The 17930-nt window shown below is 46.4% G+C and overlaps 1 protein-coding gene across 2 annotated transcripts in view; it reads right to left on the bottom strand.

Moving 5' to 3' along the window:
- The window catches only part of LOC147747160 (sodium/glucose cotransporter 4-like), a 752240-nt gene extending 742326 nt beyond the window's left edge, over positions 1 to 9914 (bottom strand). The window contains exon 1 of one of the 2 annotated variants that reach the window (XR_015307504.1): positions 9716 to 9912. Coding sequence is in view for 1 of the 2 variants with exons in the window: in XM_086952402.1 (XP_086808528.1) it covers positions 9716 to 9832 (117 nt within the window). In the remaining variant the exon portion in view is untranslated. Of the gene's footprint in view, positions 1 to 9715 lie in introns of both variants that reach the window. The other variant, XM_086952402.1, reaches the window with a different exon arrangement.
- Positions 9915 to 17930: the final 8016 nt, after the last annotated feature.

The raw sequence follows: 17930 nt of genomic DNA, 5'->3' as shown, positions 1-17930 counted from the left end.
CTTACTCATCAAGAGCTGAGATAAGCACTGTTAATTGTTCCTTCTGTGTGAGGAGGCTTTGTTCCCTCTGCTGGGCAACAATGTAATTTAGTTGGCCAATCAGGGTGCAAAAATGCCTAAGCTCTGATCCTGAATTGAGCCTGAGAAATATGAGAATTCTGGATGACCCAGAACTATATCTGCTTGAGACTTGCATATTCCATCTAGGTGCATGTTTCACCCCATTTTGATACCTTGATGGACTTTGTAGGCCAAAGGGAAGTAAAACAGCAATCTAAGGCAGAATTACCTTTATGTATATAATAAAGTTTCACTGCAGACATAACAGTAAATCATACTGACTTTACCTAAAAGTGTCCACTAATATTATAAGGCCTATGCACAGTCCTTCTAACCTTGCAGAGTACCCCCTTGCTCCAGGCTTCCTGTGTGCAGTTACCAGGCTGTGCATGCCAGTAATCTCGCATACACAGCCCGTACACACCTGTGCACAGGTGTTCACGTGTAACCAATAAAAAGTTCAAAACTGGGTGATTTTAAAAAATGCAAAACAATCCAGGCATTTAAAATGGGTGGAAGCCATTTTGTAACAAGAGTCGAACCAGATACTATGACTAGGCCATGCTTTGCCAGCACTAGACGGAGGGGGAGAATGAAATGATGACTCAGTTAATGTTTACCCGTGAGCTGTTCCGGTGTTGCTTGTCAGGGTGCATGAGAATCAGGTGGGTGCAAGTCATTGATGCAGTGTCCCATTTGTTGGTAGTCTCGGGGCATGGATGTCACTTCTGTGACACTTGCAAGCTGCAACAACATGGGCTGAAGAAGAAGAAAGAACTCCTGGGCTTTTTTTAAAACATCACACAAACACACACACACACACACAGCTCTCGGTTAGGGGCATTAGCACAAAAGAGAGCCAATGCTGGGCATGATGGGGCATGTAGTCTGTGCTGTACTGGTGCAGCAGGCGTTGAAGTGCGTTCAGAAGACACAAGAAACTACATATTCCAGCAGGCAACGTGCACTATGGTCACAATTCTATTAGCAGACTAATAGTGATTCTAGCTCATGCAATGCTAAGAAGAGAGAAACGTGTAAACTAACTGAATTCAAAACTCCTTGATAGTTTCTCTGTGCATGCTGTCACGTCATCACACTTTGACGTATCACGCGGCTTCTATATTACGTGAGTGGAAACGTGTTAATAGTCACTAGAAGTGCAATAGAAGCATTCTTTTACTGGAAGCACACAACTTCTGCCAAATCAGTACATGTACTCTTGGCTCCCAAAATGCTGAAGGAGCCAAACCCCCCTCTTTTGGTAACTATCACAAAATTGTCAGGTGACAGCTGCGCTGTCAAGCTAGGCCATAAAAAACAGGCCAATTTTCCTGGGCATAAGAGAGGGGTTTTCAATCCTGCTACAGCAGAATACACTTTGGGCCAGATCTAGCTAAAGTACATTTACCGATTCTAAAATACCGAATTTTACCGATTCAGTAGTTTAGAATCGGTAAATGCTATGTAGCAAAATAATCGGTAAACATTAGCGTATCGGTATTTACCAATTTGGTAATTGCCATTCATTCCTATGGGCCTGGAGGCCAATAGGAATGAATGGCAATTACCGAATTGGTAAATACCAATTCGGTAAAATGAGGGACACATTCAAGGGTGCCAAGGTGTCACTTTGACACCCTGTTGCACCCCTGAATCGTGCTTGTGTGCAGATGTGGCACACATACATGCCCTAAAGGCATGCATGTCTGCCACATGGCACAGTTGAAAATGCACAGATTTGCATTTTCAAAGGTATTCGTTATTTACCACCAACTTTGAGTTGGTGGTAAATAATGAATCCTAAAATGGGAAAAGCCCTCATTTGAGTGCTCCCTACATTGCAAATTTGGTAATTTACTGCTTCGGTATTTTAAGGAATCGGTAATTTACTGATTCCTTAAAATACCGAATTGGTAAATTACCGAATTGGCAATTTAGGCCACCTACATCTCAGTAGCCTCATGCCGGTCGGTAATGGCCGAAATTCGGTCATTTCAGCCGTTACCGACCGGTATTGGGCGACCTACATCTGGCCCAAAGTCTTTTGTAAAATGACAACAACAAGGCCACAAAAAGACATTAAAGGGTGAGACTTTTGACAATTTTATTACTATTTCATTTGCATTTGAGTGTGTTAAATAATGGGAAACGGCATAAATTACATGCATGGAAAATGTTCAAAGTCCTTTTCATGCGTACTTTTTTATGAATGGTAATAAGGACCACTTCTCCCAAAATAAACGTGTGTTGCTCGAATAAAATGATCATGTGGTTCCTTGAAGAGGTGGTGGACAGTAGTGGCTGGCAGGGAATGAGAGTGGAGAGGTGTAGGGAGGGGGGGTCACGGGTGGGTGGTACTACATTTTGAAAATCACACTTCCCACCTTGCTGCTGCCGCCCTCCCTTGTCACCTCTTTGTGGGGAAGCTGGAAGCGCACAGGCTCCCTCCACTAAGCCAATCACAGCAGTGCAATGCAGTGTTGTGATTGGTCTGACCGCTGTGGCTCGGCGCTCAGGTAGGGAATGTCCGTGTATGTTCACCACCAGGCTGTGTAATGCAGCCTGGTGGGAAATCTAAAAAGTGTGCATAATTGTTTGGGCCAAGCAGTCTTTCCCACTTTGGAGTGTAGCAACCACTCCCCCTCGTGCACGTCAGGGGAGCCCAGCCCCGCCCAACCTGGTGGATACCAAAATAAAATGATAATGACAGAAATATCTTCTGTTATCATTTTATTTTTGTATTTTACACCCTTCACAGCAGCGGGGCAATGCTCCTCCGCCTTAGCAGAGTACCCACCACTTGTAGTGGAATGTAAGGTTATGATGCTCTTCTTATCCAGAAAGTAAACTTTTGAAGGGAGTAGTGATTAAAGTTCACAAATGAGTGTAGGCGGGGATAGCAACAGCTTTGTGCTCTTGCTTTGGGATTTACAAGTTGGGTGTGCTCTACTGATTGGCTACACAGCCAATAAAGGTGGCATGCTCGGTCTGAAACCCAGTTCTGTGATGTCAGGAGCTGGAAAAAAACACCTAAGATCAGAGTTTGAATGTCAAGTAGTAAACAATGCCTGAATTACTTACCGTTAATCTTCTTTACTCCGATTCCTTATTCCTTATTCCTCATCCCATTACTCACTATTTGCATACTGTGAGGCCAAGCCTCACCTCAGTCACCTCTACCAAGCGACTCCTAATAAATTGAAGAAAAAAAAACATCCCATTTAGTATTAAAGGGGAACAAGGATTGGGCACTTAATGAATTTTCCAAGCCTCAACAGACACACCTAAACTTAGAAAAGGGAAAAAGGGATGGAAGGAATGTGAGTAATGGGACGAGGAAAAGGGAATCAGAGTAGTGGAGATTAACAGTAAGTAATCCAGGCATTATCTCCTCATCCATTCCTTGTCCCATGTCTTACTATATGCAAGAATGCCTAAGCAAATACAGAAAAAGGCAAACAAAAGAGTCCTGCTCAAAATATTTATTTAATACTGAAATCAGAAAAAAGAGGCATGATTCTACAGCTAGAAAAAGTACTATATAGTTCCATACCTGGAAAGAATTTAGAACTGGTCTAGCAAAATCTAATTCAGATCCCAGAGCTAGATTAAGCCTACAATGGTCAACAAATGTCGACCGAGAAGCGCAGAAGGATGAAGCACATATATCTGTAATGGAAACAACATCCCGTTCTGCCCATGATGCAGCCATGCCACGAGCAGACCAAGCCTGAACAGACCTAGGAGACACAAGATCCACCCTGGAGTAAGCAAAAGAAATCACATCTATTTCTATTTCTATTTAGGGGGTTTTGTAAAGCGCTTGGTGACGCACAGCGGCGTGTCCCCGCGCTGAGGAGCAGATACTTACTGGAACCTACAGAAGCGGAATACCTTACTGTACGAAGAGTGCAGTTTTAAGCTTGGCTCTAAAGATTAGTTCTGATGGTTCTAGTCGCAATGCCATGGGTAGTTTGTTCCATCTAGAAGCTGCAAGGTACCTAAAGGATCTTCCGCCCATCCGTGCTCTAGACACCTTGGGGATAGCCAGGAGTCCTGAGCCGGAAGATCTCAGGGAGCGGGACGGCTCGTAAGACGTCAGCAGTCCTTTCAAAGGGAGAGGAGACCTCCCATTGATGATCCGATGGCACGTGCATAGTGCTTTGAATTCTACCCTGCTTCTGATCGGGAGCCAATGCAAAGACCGGAGGGCCGCTGAGGACGCGGCTCTTCTGGGTAGTCTAAGCACTAGTCGGGCAGCGGCATTCTGTAAGACCTGTAGGCGGCTCAAATTCTTCTCCAAGGTCCCTAAATAGAGAAGATTGCCATAGTCCATCTTTGATGTAACTAGTGCATGCACCAGGGTTTAACGGGCTCTCACAGGTAAAAACTTCAATGCCTTCCTGAGACTTTTGAGGGTCCCGAAACATGATCCGACCACCCGATTGATCTGGGGGCCAAAGGTCAGGTCAGTATCAAACCAGATGCCCAAGTTCTTTGCTTTCTGGCATGGGATGGGTGTTGGACCAAGGCAAGACGGCCACCATGCCGACGTCCATGCCGATTGGCATCCCCCCACGACCAGCACCTCGGTCTTGCCTCCGTTGAGCTTGAGACAATTGGCGGACATCCAGGCAGCTAGATCTTGCATGCAAGCTCTGAAGATGTCCGCCGAAAGACCGGGTGCACGCGACAGGGAGATGACCAACTGCGTGTCGTCGGCATACGACACCATTCGGAGGCCGTGACTCTCTACTAAGGTGGCAATCGGGGCAACATAAAGATTAAAAAGTGTTGGACTCAGGGACGAGCCCTGCGGCACCCCCTGGTCCAAAGAGATTCGCTCAGAGTAATGGTCACCTTGCCTCACTTGGAAGCCTCGGCCTGCAAGAAATGAATAAATCCATTTCAGCGCTGCCCCTCTCACCCCACCTTTGTTCAGACACTGTAGCAAGATGGAGTGTGCTACAGTGTCGAACGCCGCGCTGAGGTCTAAGAGGATTAAAGCCATGGTTTGTCCCTCGTCAGCACCTTGCCTGAGGGTTTTGGTAGCCCTGAGAAGGGCAGACTCCATAGAATGACGGGGCCGAAACCCGAATTGGGTAGGGTGAAGAAGGTTGCTTTCCTCCACATATTTCATTAGCTGTTTGTTTACCACCTTCTCCGCTACCTTAGAGAAATAAGGCAGCAGAGAAATGGGGCGTAGATTGTCCAGCTTCTCAAAGCTAATGTTGGGCTTCTTGCGGAGGGGAAGCACCACAGCCTGTTTCCAATCCTCAGGTATAGAACTAGATCGGAAGGAGACATCTAGCAAGTGCCTGATGTAGGGTTCAAGTGTCTCCAGACTGTCACTCAACCTTTTTGGGGATGCGGGATCTCGAGGGGAGCCAGATTTAACAGATCTGCAAATTTTAACTAAATCCTCCGGTAAGGGGATAGTAAAATTGAGTAGCAGATTATGATTGGCTTCATCTCCTACTAGGTCTGCAGGCTCTTCCGCTACAGGTGGTATATCGGGAAAAGCAGAATAAATCTTAGACACTTTGTCTCCAAAGTACTTGGCAATGCGATTGCATGCTGCTACTGAGTGGTCTTCATCTTGAGTAAAGGTTTTTGGGGTGGCTAGGGACTTATATATGCTGATCAGTTCCCTGGCAGAATTCTCTGCCCCGTGGATTCTGTCTGCATAGTATGTGGCTTTCTCTATCCGGATTTTGTTATGATAGGTACGTCTCTTAGTGAGATAGGCCTCTTTTATCCGGTCATCATATGCCACTCTCCATTGTCTTTCGGCTCGTTTACAGTCCCTTTTGGCGCAGCGCAGCACCTCGCTGAACCAGGGAGCAGTTCTTTGTCTGTGGACACCTTTGGTTGACTGGCCCAATGGGGCTGTGCAGTCCAGAGCAGCCGTGATGCGGTCATTGAGCAATTTATTTGCCGTTGCCACATCATTGCCTCCTGGGGGCCCTTCCGCGGTAAGAGTCTTATTAAACTCTAGCAGGGAGAATCTTGCCCACCTGCGTCGAGGGTAGTTGAGAGGGGTGGGAGCGATAGCTTTATGCTTGGGCAAGTGAATAACGAATGGGACAAAAAAGGGATCTGTCCAGGGCAGGGGCACTGGGGGGGCAACTAAGACATCCTCCCAATTGGCAAATATAGGGTCTAGCAGATGCCCACGATTATGTGTTGGAAGCTGCCCCTTTAGCTCTAGCTGTAGGGTGTGAAGTTCTTCCTGGAACTCCACCGCTCCTTTGTCTAGTGAGTCTTCCAGGTGTGTGTTTAAGTCTCCCAACAACAGAAACTTGTCCCTCCTTATCTCTGTTTCTGGGACACACTCTAAAAGATTGCCTTTAAATCTGGACATAGGTCCCGGTTGGCGATAAACTAGCAGACCCTTTACAGTCATGCTCCCGTCGATTGTTATGGTGAAAACACCCGCCTCACATCCTGCCAGATTAACTGGTTCTAGTTTGCAGGCCCATTGCTGTTTAAAGGCGATCGCAATTCCGCCTCCTCTGCCTACCGGTCTGTCCAGGCGCACCATCTGATAGTCATCTGGTAAATCCTGAATGATATTGGGATCAGAGTTGGCATCAAGCCAAGTTTCTGTAATAAACAGCAGATCAGGATGTTTATCAATGAGAAGGTCATATACATCGTGTTTATGACAGCTAAGCGACCTCACTTTAATGAGCCTGCAGGACAGCGAGGAGTTGCTAGCCCTGATGTCTGCTAGCGCTGTGCTGAAGCGGAATTGGCAGTGACTACACCCTTCATTCTCCCCTACCCTTACGCTGTGGTGGCCAGGAGTGCACACATTAGAGGAAAAACTTACTAACTCACTCCTGCTCCAGGTGAATCTACAATGCGGGCCAGGGGTTGGGGCACTGGGCCGTGTCCGGTCGCGGACGGGCGCAGAAGGGCTTGGCTTAGGCGCTGCTTCGGCGCGCATCCGGCGCCCCCGCTGCGCCAGCCCGCTGCGCCGTCTGGCCGGGATACACATTATATAGGGTGTGAGGAGGGTGGGAGGGCGGCGCGACTAGAGCGCACCCCCAGCCCTACCTAAAATGGCGCCCACCGCCGCCAACAGCAAATCACACAAGACGGCTGGGCGAGGCAGAGAAAAGGAAAATCAGCGTGTTAGAGAGATGTTAATGTGCCTAGATAAATTCCCCAATTAAAAATTCTATTTAGAACCCCCAAGTAAAATTCAGAAAAAAACGCTGTCTTTGCAGCTTAAAACACAGTTTCGCTAGTAAATAAGCCAGCAAGTAGGTTCCAGATAAAAACGCTTGCAGCCCTAGTGTCTCTCGCTAGGGAGAGCTCTAAAATAGGCAGCGAGGGCTTCAATGAGCAGCTCTAAATAGCCTGGGAGGGCGGGAGGGCGGCGGGACTAGAGCGCACCCCCAGCCCTACCTAAAATGGCGCCCACCGCCGCCAACAGCAAATCACACAAGACGGCTGGGCGAGGCAGAAAAAAGGAAAATCAGCGTGTTAGAGAGATGTTAGTGTGCCTAGATAAATTCCCCAATTAAAAATTCTATTTAGAACCCCCAAGTAAAATTCAGAAAAAAACGCTGTCTTTTCAGCTTAAAACACAGTTTCACTAGTAAATATGCCAGTAAGTAGGTTCCAGATAAAAACGCTTGCAGCCCTAGTGTCTCTCGCTAGGGAGAGCTCTAAAATAGGCCCAAAGGGATAGGGTTGAAGGACCAAAATTCATAAACACTGAGCCACTCATGCTGAAGTTGACAGATCTAGCCAAATTAATATTTACTGCCCTTACTAATTCTGGATAGAATTCACCATCAGAAGAGGAAGGAAGTACAGGAAGCACAATGTCCTGAGTCCTGTCAAACACCGAATTTACTTTAAGCATAAACTTAGCACCCAACTTTAAAACAATATGATCCTCAAACAAACCAAGGTCAGGGAGGTTACAACGCATGACTGAAAGTTCACCCAGTCTTCTGGCAGTGACAATGGAGACCAAAAATGAATACCTTCAAGGTCAAGAATTTCAGAGGGATACCAGAGAATGTCTTGAAAGGACGACTCTGCAATGACTTTAATACCAGAAGAAGGTCCCAAGATGGAAAGGAATTCCTTACTTTGGCTCTCAACAATTCAAACCCTTAAATATTCGTGTAACCCATCCTTCAATCTCAGAAAGAGCACACCAAGGGGAAGGGATCACCCTAATTGCAACCCACTAACTCTTAGATTAGCTGAAGACCAACATTTGTCAAATCCTTCCTGTAGGGAGGCAACTAATATGATTAAAATCATTATTTCTACACCACTTAGAAAATGAGGACCATTGATGTACATAGATGTTTTTGTTGCTAGTTTCCTAGAGTCCTGAATAGAGTCTGACACAGCCAGAGACATGCCTAGCCTCCTAACCCCATCCATCTCAACCTGCGAGCTTTACCTCAACCTCTGGATATGGAGAAGAATCAAGAGAGGAGGAGGAAGGATCTGACTTAGAGAGAGAGATCGGGAGGAGGCACACTAGGGCCACTAACATATTCAACAGCAGAGAAAAACAATGTCTCTGAGGCCAGAATTGACAAACCAAGATCACCTCCGACCTCTTCCTCCAAATACTTCCTAGAAAACAAGGAGCTAGGGGGATTGAAGGAAACACATACACTGGCTGTTCAGCCACTGATCAATGCATCCACTCCTATTTCCTGAGGGTCACTGGAAAATAATCTTGGGGAAAGGGAATTGGATTGGTCTGCAAAGAGATCGATGGGGTTGGAGGGGTTGCTGAACCTTTGGCAAGTCATCTGAAACTCCTCCCTTATATTCTCAAGCTTTGACAAGAGGGAAACACTTGCTTAGGGAGTCTGATACCCTGTCGTTCCTCCCTGAAAATGAATGGCTCTCAGGGATGACAAACTCTTCTCTGCCCAGTCAATTGCTATCTACACCAGTAAATTCAAGGACATGGACCTCCTTCCAAGTTGTCTGCTCAGATACATTGCTTTGCATTGCCAGTGCTCACCAGTACATTGCTGTGATAGATCTAGAGAGCCGTCCCCACGCTCTGGGCTCTACCCAGCTGCAGGGATGGAGACGTTTGTGTGGTCTCCAGATTCCCTGTGTCGAATGAGGCCCAGCACTGTGTGGAGTGTGCTGAGAGAGTGCACACACAGGAACACTGGGAGTGCATAATCCTTGCTCCCCTGTAATATTAAAGGGGAGACACGAGACACTCCTTCGGGGGGGGGGGGTGGGGGGGGGGAGTTGTGTGCGATATCAAACACCTATGGCAAAGGAGGCGGGTCGCTTCTCGTTTCATTGATAAAGAGTGTAGGCGTGACTCTGGGGAGGCCCCGACATCTCTGTATGCAAACAATCAGGAATGGGATGAGGATGTAAGGCAGTGCACATCACTAAGACCTACATGCGATGCCAGGTTAGGAAGAAATGTCACCTTTAATGCTGCTCATCTCCACTGCGTACCTGCTGTTCCGGTGCCTGACAGGTTGGGAGACCCCTGAATAAAGAGCCCGGCTGCAAGCACAGCTATGCTAGGGAAGGTGGGGGGGGGGGGGGTGACAGCGGCCAACCCCCCGGGCTCTACACCGTTCCAAGTGTGTTCAACTGGACTTTGACAAATGCAACGTAACTGTGGACTTACCCATATCCCGACGACCAGAACAAAGACGAAATACACCACCACCACGATGATGTCCGGAGTGCCCAGCGTCTTCTTCTCCACACCGGTGCCGATGGGGGCTGAAGTGGCGCTGTCCATGGCTGGGAGCGAAGTGTGAGCTGAGGTGAGGTGCCGGGTGAACTTTGAAGCACTTCTTCGTAGCCTTCTTCTAATTATTAACCGATTCCTGCCCCAGAAAAATAGTGATAAAGTAATCAAACAGAAATTGCTAATTGTATTAATTGCTTTCGTTCAGAGACCGATTAAGGTGTTTATTTAACGAGCATTTGATATCACAATAGAATCAACTGGAGTTGGCTGTGAGCTCTTGCACAGTTCACACAGAGCCTCCTGTGTGGATTATGAATACAACGTAAAGCCAGAAGTAGCGCATTGCTTTGCAGAGCACTGTTGCGCGCACAGAGAGGCGGCGAGTCCTCCCAAACAGAGGTAGCTCAGAGGATAAGGTGTGCCCCTCTGTGCCCCTTTCTGCGGGGTGAGGCATTCGGGAAGGGGGTGGGATGTAGGGGGGCAGGTCTGGAAAAACACCACCGCAGAAAACGGCTTTTTTTGAGACACTGTGGGGCAGATTTACACGCCCCTTGCGTCACTTTTGCGTCACTTTTCCCATGTTAAAAGTGACGCAAAAGTGGCTCAAAGGGCTTGTAAATCTGCCCCTGTGTGTTTGCTAAATATAAACAGGGCCACTAGAATTATTCGTCACCGATGGGCAAATCTATAATTATGCGAGAAATGCCCCGGCTAGACAAGCACATAATCTTAGTGAAATTGTGCAGCTGGGAAGGGCAAAATTATGTAGCAAGGATGAGTAAATTTAGTGGCAAGAAAAAGTGAATTATGGTGCATGATGCATCATATTTTGTGATAGTATTACATCACTATTTTGTAAATGTTACACTTGTTAACACTGTCTTGGAATGGGTTGATACTCGTTAGTACCAATTTAACATCCAAGTATAGCCATAAACAACAGAAAAGTGACCAGTCAACTTTTGCAAAGGCCCTTTCAGTACACAGCAACACACGTGGCCCTTCGATTTTAGTAACTTTCAAACAGTTTGAACTAGAAACATTTTTTTTTATTCTGTAGATTATGCAGCAGGTGATGAATTATGTGGCAAGTGTGGCAAAACTATATTTTGCGGAAAAATGCTGGGTCCGCACAATTGCATAATTTCAGTGGCCCTGAGTATACCCCAGTTTAATAGGGGGCTGTATAATGTTTAAAAGACCCTACAACAATTCCAGATTTAGACTAGGTGGGTTGTATACACAGTCCCATCCAATCATATTCTCGTACCGCTGTCATTGAATAAGTGCGCACTGTCCAATGTACAGGAACGAGCTGCAAGAATCCCCCCTAATGGCAAAAGTGATGAAACACATTTGCTGTACCTTCGTTGTCTGATAAGTTCAGTTCAACTTCTCTAGTGATAACAAGCAATATACTCATTTCTGCAGGGGCAGTGCAGGGAATAATGCAGTCAGGAACTACTTCAACTTACGCATGGACCATCATTGGCCACTGCCGAAGGCTACTCTATGGTGACTGAGTGCTGGGCAGTGGAGGGCAGCAGCAAGCACTAAAACAGCGTGAAGTAGGAACAATAATACTGTGGGAATGCTAAAAATGCAAAGAACAACTGACTGAACAACTAGGTAATATCACCTTAATTGTGTACTATTTTAGGACAGGTGTTTGCCCTCTGCCCCAGTTTTGGACTGACTGGTGTCTTAAATAGCTTAAATGCTGTAGAGAGTGGTCACTGGGCCTGCAATGGAGTGTGCGGTTTTTGGCTTCATATGAAGCAGCATTTGCTAACATTTTTGCAAGAAACAACAAAACATAATGCAATAACATAACACGAAGCAACATAACAACAACATAAAAGGGCACAACAAAACAATTTAAAAAACAGAATGCAACAACCACAGTACAACTAGGGTTGCCACCCTTCCCAGAGAGAATACTGGCCATCGTTTCACATGTTAAGATTCTGCAAAGGGCTGGACATGATACTTAAATATGACTTTCTATGAAAATGCATATATGCAGGGCACAAGTCCGATAAAAAGAAGTGGGGTGACTGACCAAGTCAGACACTCTGCAAGTGACATCATGACGTTTCTCATGACGTCAGGACATATCGCTATAAAAGACTATCTACATTATTTCTGTAAATACCATTTACATTTAAGTGTGAGGTTCCAGGACGCCTCCAGTCAGGATATTCAAACAAAAGGAGGCCAGATGGCCCCTTAACTTCGGCCTGGCTAGAAATGGAACAAAAACCACCAAAACAGACAACGTCCAGGCGTTGCTGAACCTCTCACGGTAATGGGAAAAGTTCAGAATATTTCTGTGGGGCCCAACATCCTGGCAGAGGAGACGGCGTCCACCCTGTGAAAATAGTGGGTGGATGCTGTGTACCTGCGTGTATCCACGACTTGTGCCCTGTATATATGAAATTGTATTTTTAACATGGACTTTCAGCCTTTGTTTACTTTAATCATTAGTCAGGGTCATTAAGGCAGCTGTAGAACTCAGTGGTTTCCTCTTACTTTTACTATTTAACTTGTGTATTGATAAGGGGGAAAAATACCAGCGTCAGGTGACTTTCCTACTTTTTGGAGGGTACGGACTTAAAATACCAGAGGCCTCATTTATGAGGCCTTGCGTCAGTTTTGCGCTGCTGATGCGTCACTTCGCATCGGCGGCGTAAAACATGCGCCTTGTTGCGCCATATTTAAAAAGTGACGCATCTAGGTAGATGCGCCACTTTTTACACCCCTGCGCCACATTATACCTGCGTCAGGTATAATGTATGCAGAGGGGGCATTCCCCCGCAAAAAACCTCGTAATAGTGACGCAGTGAAATCTATGAGATTTCACTGCGTCACTTTTAGGACGCTGTTGCGTCAAAATCTTGCGCCTGCCTCACAGCAGGCGTAAGACTGACGCAAGCCCTTTCACATGGGGCTTTCCCCATGTGAAAGGACGCATTGCTGGAGTTGCGTCACTTTTGTGACACACTCCAGCAATGCGTCACTTTTGCCCCATGTGAAAGGGCTTGCGTCAGTCTTACGCCTGCTGTGAGGCAGACGCAAGATTTTGACGCAACAGCGTCCTAAAAGTGACTCAGTGAAATCTCATAGATTTCACTGCGTCACTATTACGAGGCTTTTTGCGGGGGAACGCCCCCTCTGCAACCATTATACCTGACGCAGGTATAATGTGGCACAGGGGTTTAAAAAGTGGTGCATCTACCTAGATGCGTCACTTTTTAAATATAGCGCAACAAGGCGCATTTTTTACACCGCTGGTGCGACACTAAAAGTGACGCACTGGTGGCGCAAAACTGAGAAAAGAAAAAATTTCGGGGGGGCTGAACCTTTATTCAGTAGGCAGATTGGAGCTGCAGGGCCTCCAACAAGAGGTGAAACAACAGCAAGGCCTATTTTACATTCAAATGGTCTTTAAAAGACCTGTGAAACGTTCAGGTGCGGCTCTGTGTGTGCCCGGGATCTGTCTCATCCCAGGCTGCCAGACACGACGGTGGGGGGTGGGGGCTGAAGCCCGAAGCCCGGTGAGTCCAATGGGTGTTGCGCGCCTGCTCTCACGCAACACATTATGCCATTTCCGTTGATTTTCGGGGCTGCTCGTACTTCCAGCTCTAGAGTTTTTCTCTAACTGCGTGAAATTCCGCAGAGTGAACCTCCTCAAGTTCGACCCACCGCCATAATAAAACCGAGGAGGTGGAAATCCTATGTACCACACCAATGCACTAACGCTGAACAAAAACATAATGTGACATTACACAACCTCTCACCGCCATAACAAAAGACTACACAAAAAAAGTAAACAAACATTCTTTTCACCCATCATCACCTTCAGATAATATGCAGTAAAAGGTGCGATAACTACCTTAAATACCACCAAAGATATATAACGGCGCCGCTCAAAAAAAATGTCATCCGCCTCCTGTGCTTTTTGTGTGGATGGTGGCAGAGAACATGGAGGCAGCCACCTGGCCACCCAGGACAGAACAGAGGACGGGTGGAGAGGCGTGCGTCTACTCTAGGTCACCTAATTCCCCTGAGAGACCCTTTGACCCGTGGTTCGATTGGGAGTTTCCCTGCGTGTACCTGCTGCCGCTCTCGGCGTCTCTGCTGCCCTCTGTGGGTCGATTCTCCCGCTGCCCCGCGTGGGGTGGCACCCCCTCTTTCTACCGCCGCCGGCTCCGAGCTCAGCTTCTTACGGTAGATTTCTTCGGGTTCCGGCCTATGACATCCCGGCGCCCCCTGTGCTCTGACGGCCCGGTGGATGAGGGTCGAACAATAGGATGCGGACACAGGCCCCTGACGGGAGGCTGGGATTAGACGCAGGGTTCAGGATACCACCATGCGCCATGCATGCGGGGAGAAAGAGGGCAGCCCTGGACAGACAGAGGGAAGGAACCACATGAGCAGGGAGAGGGGGCGGCTTATTCTCTTCTCTTATTGGGCAGACACGAGGGTAGCTTACTTTGTTGAAGGACTTGGTTCAGAGATTTGACACACTTATAGTGCCAACACGTCCTTGTTGACATTGCAGCCAGTATGTGAGAATTGTTAGATAAAAAAGTAATTGTCACATGAGATCACTGGGTCATTTCGATAAGAATCGGGGGTTTATTGAGCTTAAACAATGGGGAGTCTCTTGCATTTTTCCCTCCAGCAAATTTTAATATTTCGATTTTTATGTAGCGCTGACATGAAACACCGGATGCTTTTATTAGAGGAGTGAGTGAAAACAAGCCATTGCTCCCTCCCAATGCTCCCGGTAACAGTGATTTTAGCACATGCTACTTTCCAAACAGTGGTGCAGTAGGGCCCCCAACCCTTGAAGGGGCCCTAAACCCTTTAGTGGGCCCCCATCCTGGCCAGGGCCAATACATTCCTCCAAGATATGGGACACTCGGGCCCCCTTCCTCAAATTTTGAGGGTTGGCTAGCAGAATAGTTCTGCATTATCTCACTTTGGCTAAAGAGAGCCCATTATTCATTTTTATAGCCACAGTTAATTTTGTGTTTACTCAGTCAGCACAAAAAAAAATAGAAAAATTGGTTCTGTCGGTTTTCAATTACTTAGAGTGAGCAAGTAGCAACAGCTTACTTAAAACACATATCAATGATTTGAGAAAGAGGAAAATAATATAACACACACCAAAATTAGAATTGAATAATCTATTCTGAAAAAAATATCAATAATCATGGCTGTTGCAAATTCACAATTTCAATTGCAATTTGTAAGATGTGACTGTGGTGAAAAAGTGACATGTGGTGATTGGTGATGAAGACAGTACACTATACACAAAACAAAAATGCGTGCAGTCAAGAGAGGGGAAAAAAGAAATTATTTTTACAATGTCCTTGTTATTTTAGCACATGTCCTTCAGGATCCCTTGTCAAATTAAACTGTAATCCTGAGTGTTGTGTAGACGTATGTGGTGCGTCGACGTTTCGGCCCCATAAGTAGCGCAAAAGTAAAATGCGTCAGGGTGGGTCTTCTTCAGGACAGGAGGGAGGAGTAGGCAGCCTCTGGGTTTAATTTAAGAGCTGTGTCAGTTGTGTGTTATAAAACAAAATTGTAGATTAAATATTTGGCTTTCAGAAATTAAGTTTACCAAAATGCAGATTCTTTAGTATATCTGCAAGTGTCTCTTACTCAGAGAAGGGTTAAGATTAGAGCCTCACAAACCTCCACCAGCTGGCTGGAGCCTACCACAAAGTGACAAGGACGAATTCAGTAACTGACAACATTTCTATTGCATTTTATACAAAAGGAGTCTGTTTTAAATGCGACATACCTCAATAGTATTCTGTAATTGACTTACACCCGTCGGGTGAAGTCTTTGGTTATAGCCAGTCAGGTGATTTACTAGAAAAATAGTAAATGGAAGGGAGCGTGAGTCATTAATTTTTAGAGAAAAGGAAAAGAAAACCCATGTAGGCGCGACGCGCGCTTCTCTCAGTGCTTACTAACACTCCCTCACCGTGATCTGGCAAAAAGCGCGTCCGTCCGGCAGCTGCTTTGTTTGAAGAATCGGCCCAGGGTGCGAGGCAGGTTATAAATAGCATACAGGGCGTGAGGGAGACGTGCACCCTTGCCCGTGTCTCTTGGGAGCGTTTTTAACGTAAATTATGTAAAGAGACGTGCACGCCTGGTGCAGCAGATTGATTGCCCGGTCAAAAAACCGGCTTGCTAGTTGTAAAGAATGTGTTGACGTCAGTTAGGTAAAAAGACGTGAACGCATGGTGCAATGATTTAGTAAGCCTGTCAAAAAAACAGGGCTGCCAATGGCAAGTATTCATGTAAATGAGAAACTATGCTACATGTCACTCGTGAATGCAGTTTGAAAGATATCAAAACTGGAAAAGAAAACAATTTGGCGAGTGCAGGCAAGGCACATCAATTTGAAGGTGAATCATACATATAATTTACAAAGACATTATTGATAAAATCCAACATGCTTTGCGCATAGGTTGTTAAAGATTGCAGGAATCGGTTAGCATGAGCTGAAAACCATTTTGTTCTTTGCACCCATTTTAGTTAGCCATGTACTCGCCATGTGCTTTTTCCCTCTTTCAGAGCCTTGCACATGCTCAGAAAGGCCTAGCTAGTAGAGTGCATCTGCTCCTAGTATAGAACTGTATATGTATATATATATATTTTATTTTTTTGCTTGATTAATTAAAATCTTTGCAAATGCATAACAAAAAATTCCCATTTGCCCACGGATAAATACAATTAAAAACAATTTAAAAACCACATAATATTAAAACAAGGTCGTCAATTGCATATTCCTAATTTATAAAATTTGGCTGATTTTAAAGGGGATTCTCATAAACTAATACGTCTTAATTAATAATGACAATAAGTGCCACAACTTCTCAAAGCAGTTTTAGATTTTTCCTGCTGCACCTATAAAATGGGAGCTTGGTCCTAAGCGTAAAATGTAGGTGCTTTTATTAAGAGAAATCATTTTAGAAGTGTCTGCAGTCCTGTACAAGTAATGCAAGGTGTATGAGTAAAAGTGTAGATCATTTCCTTTTTAGGTCTCGCCTGCCGTTGCGCTTGCGCATTCGAGCTGGCGAGAGATATAGGGGCTTATCCAGAGTTTAACCAAAGTGGCGATTTGATGCAGTGCACGTGCGCTTTTAGGTCAATGCGCAAGCGCAATGAGTTAAAATGCGCGTGCACAGCATCAAATCGCCAGCCATCTGTTCCCCAGCTTGGTGCCTCCAGCAGCTCTTCCCGCTCCGCTCCGCCCCCTGCTGCATCAAAGCGTGCACTCTGACTCAGCCATTTCTCCTCCCCTTTCAGTTTCACGGCCGCTAGGCCGTGTCTCCTGTTTTTTTACTTTTTTCCCCTACTTGTTTACTCTCTCGTCCTCTTCCTCTTGTTTCTCTTGTTTCTCTTGTTAACACAGCAGTCCGTGCGGCAACTGAGGGCTTCAGACATGCTACAATTCTTAGCTCATTATCGCCCAATCCCTTACCCTGTCCTTGCATGAATATGGCAGCTGCACACTTTTGTTTGGTTCTGCATATCAGCGCGGCACACCGCATTGTATGTTTACATGTATCGGCATCCGAATCTTGCACTGCTGGCCCGGTCGGAAATGAGGGCTTCAGACATGCTACAATTCTTAGCTCATTATCGCCCAATCCCTTACCCTGTCCTTGCATGAATATCAATCAATCAATCAATCAAAGCATTTATATAGCGCACTACTCACCCAGAGGGTCTCAAGGCGCTGGGGGAGGGGGGTCCGCTACTGCTCGAACAGCCAGGTCTTGAGTTGCTTCCTGAAGGCGAGGTGGTCCTGGGTCAGGCGGAGGTGGGTCGGGAGGGAGTTCCATGTCTTGGCGGCGAGGTAGGAGAAGGACCGTCCCCCTGTGGTGGCTCTTCGGATGCGGGGGACGGTGGCGAGGGCGTGGCTGGTCGATCGAAGCTGGCGTTTGGGAGCGTAGAAGTTGAGGCGGCTGTTGAGGTATCCTGGGCCTTGGTTGTGTAGGGCTTTGTGTGCGTGGGTGAGGAGTCGGAAGGTGATTCTCTTGTTGACCGGGAGCCAGTGTAGGTCTCTCAGGTGTCCGGAGATGTGGCTGCGACGGGCGATGTCCAGGATGAGTCG

The sequence above is a fragment of the Lissotriton vulgaris genome, chromosome 1_1 (assembly GCF_964263255.1).
Source record: "Lissotriton vulgaris chromosome 1_1, aLisVul1.2, whole genome shotgun sequence".
NCBI classification, from domain to species: domain Eukaryota; kingdom Metazoa; phylum Chordata; class Amphibia; order Caudata; family Salamandridae; genus Lissotriton; species Lissotriton vulgaris.
This window is presented reverse-complemented; position numbering and strand designations above follow the sequence as displayed.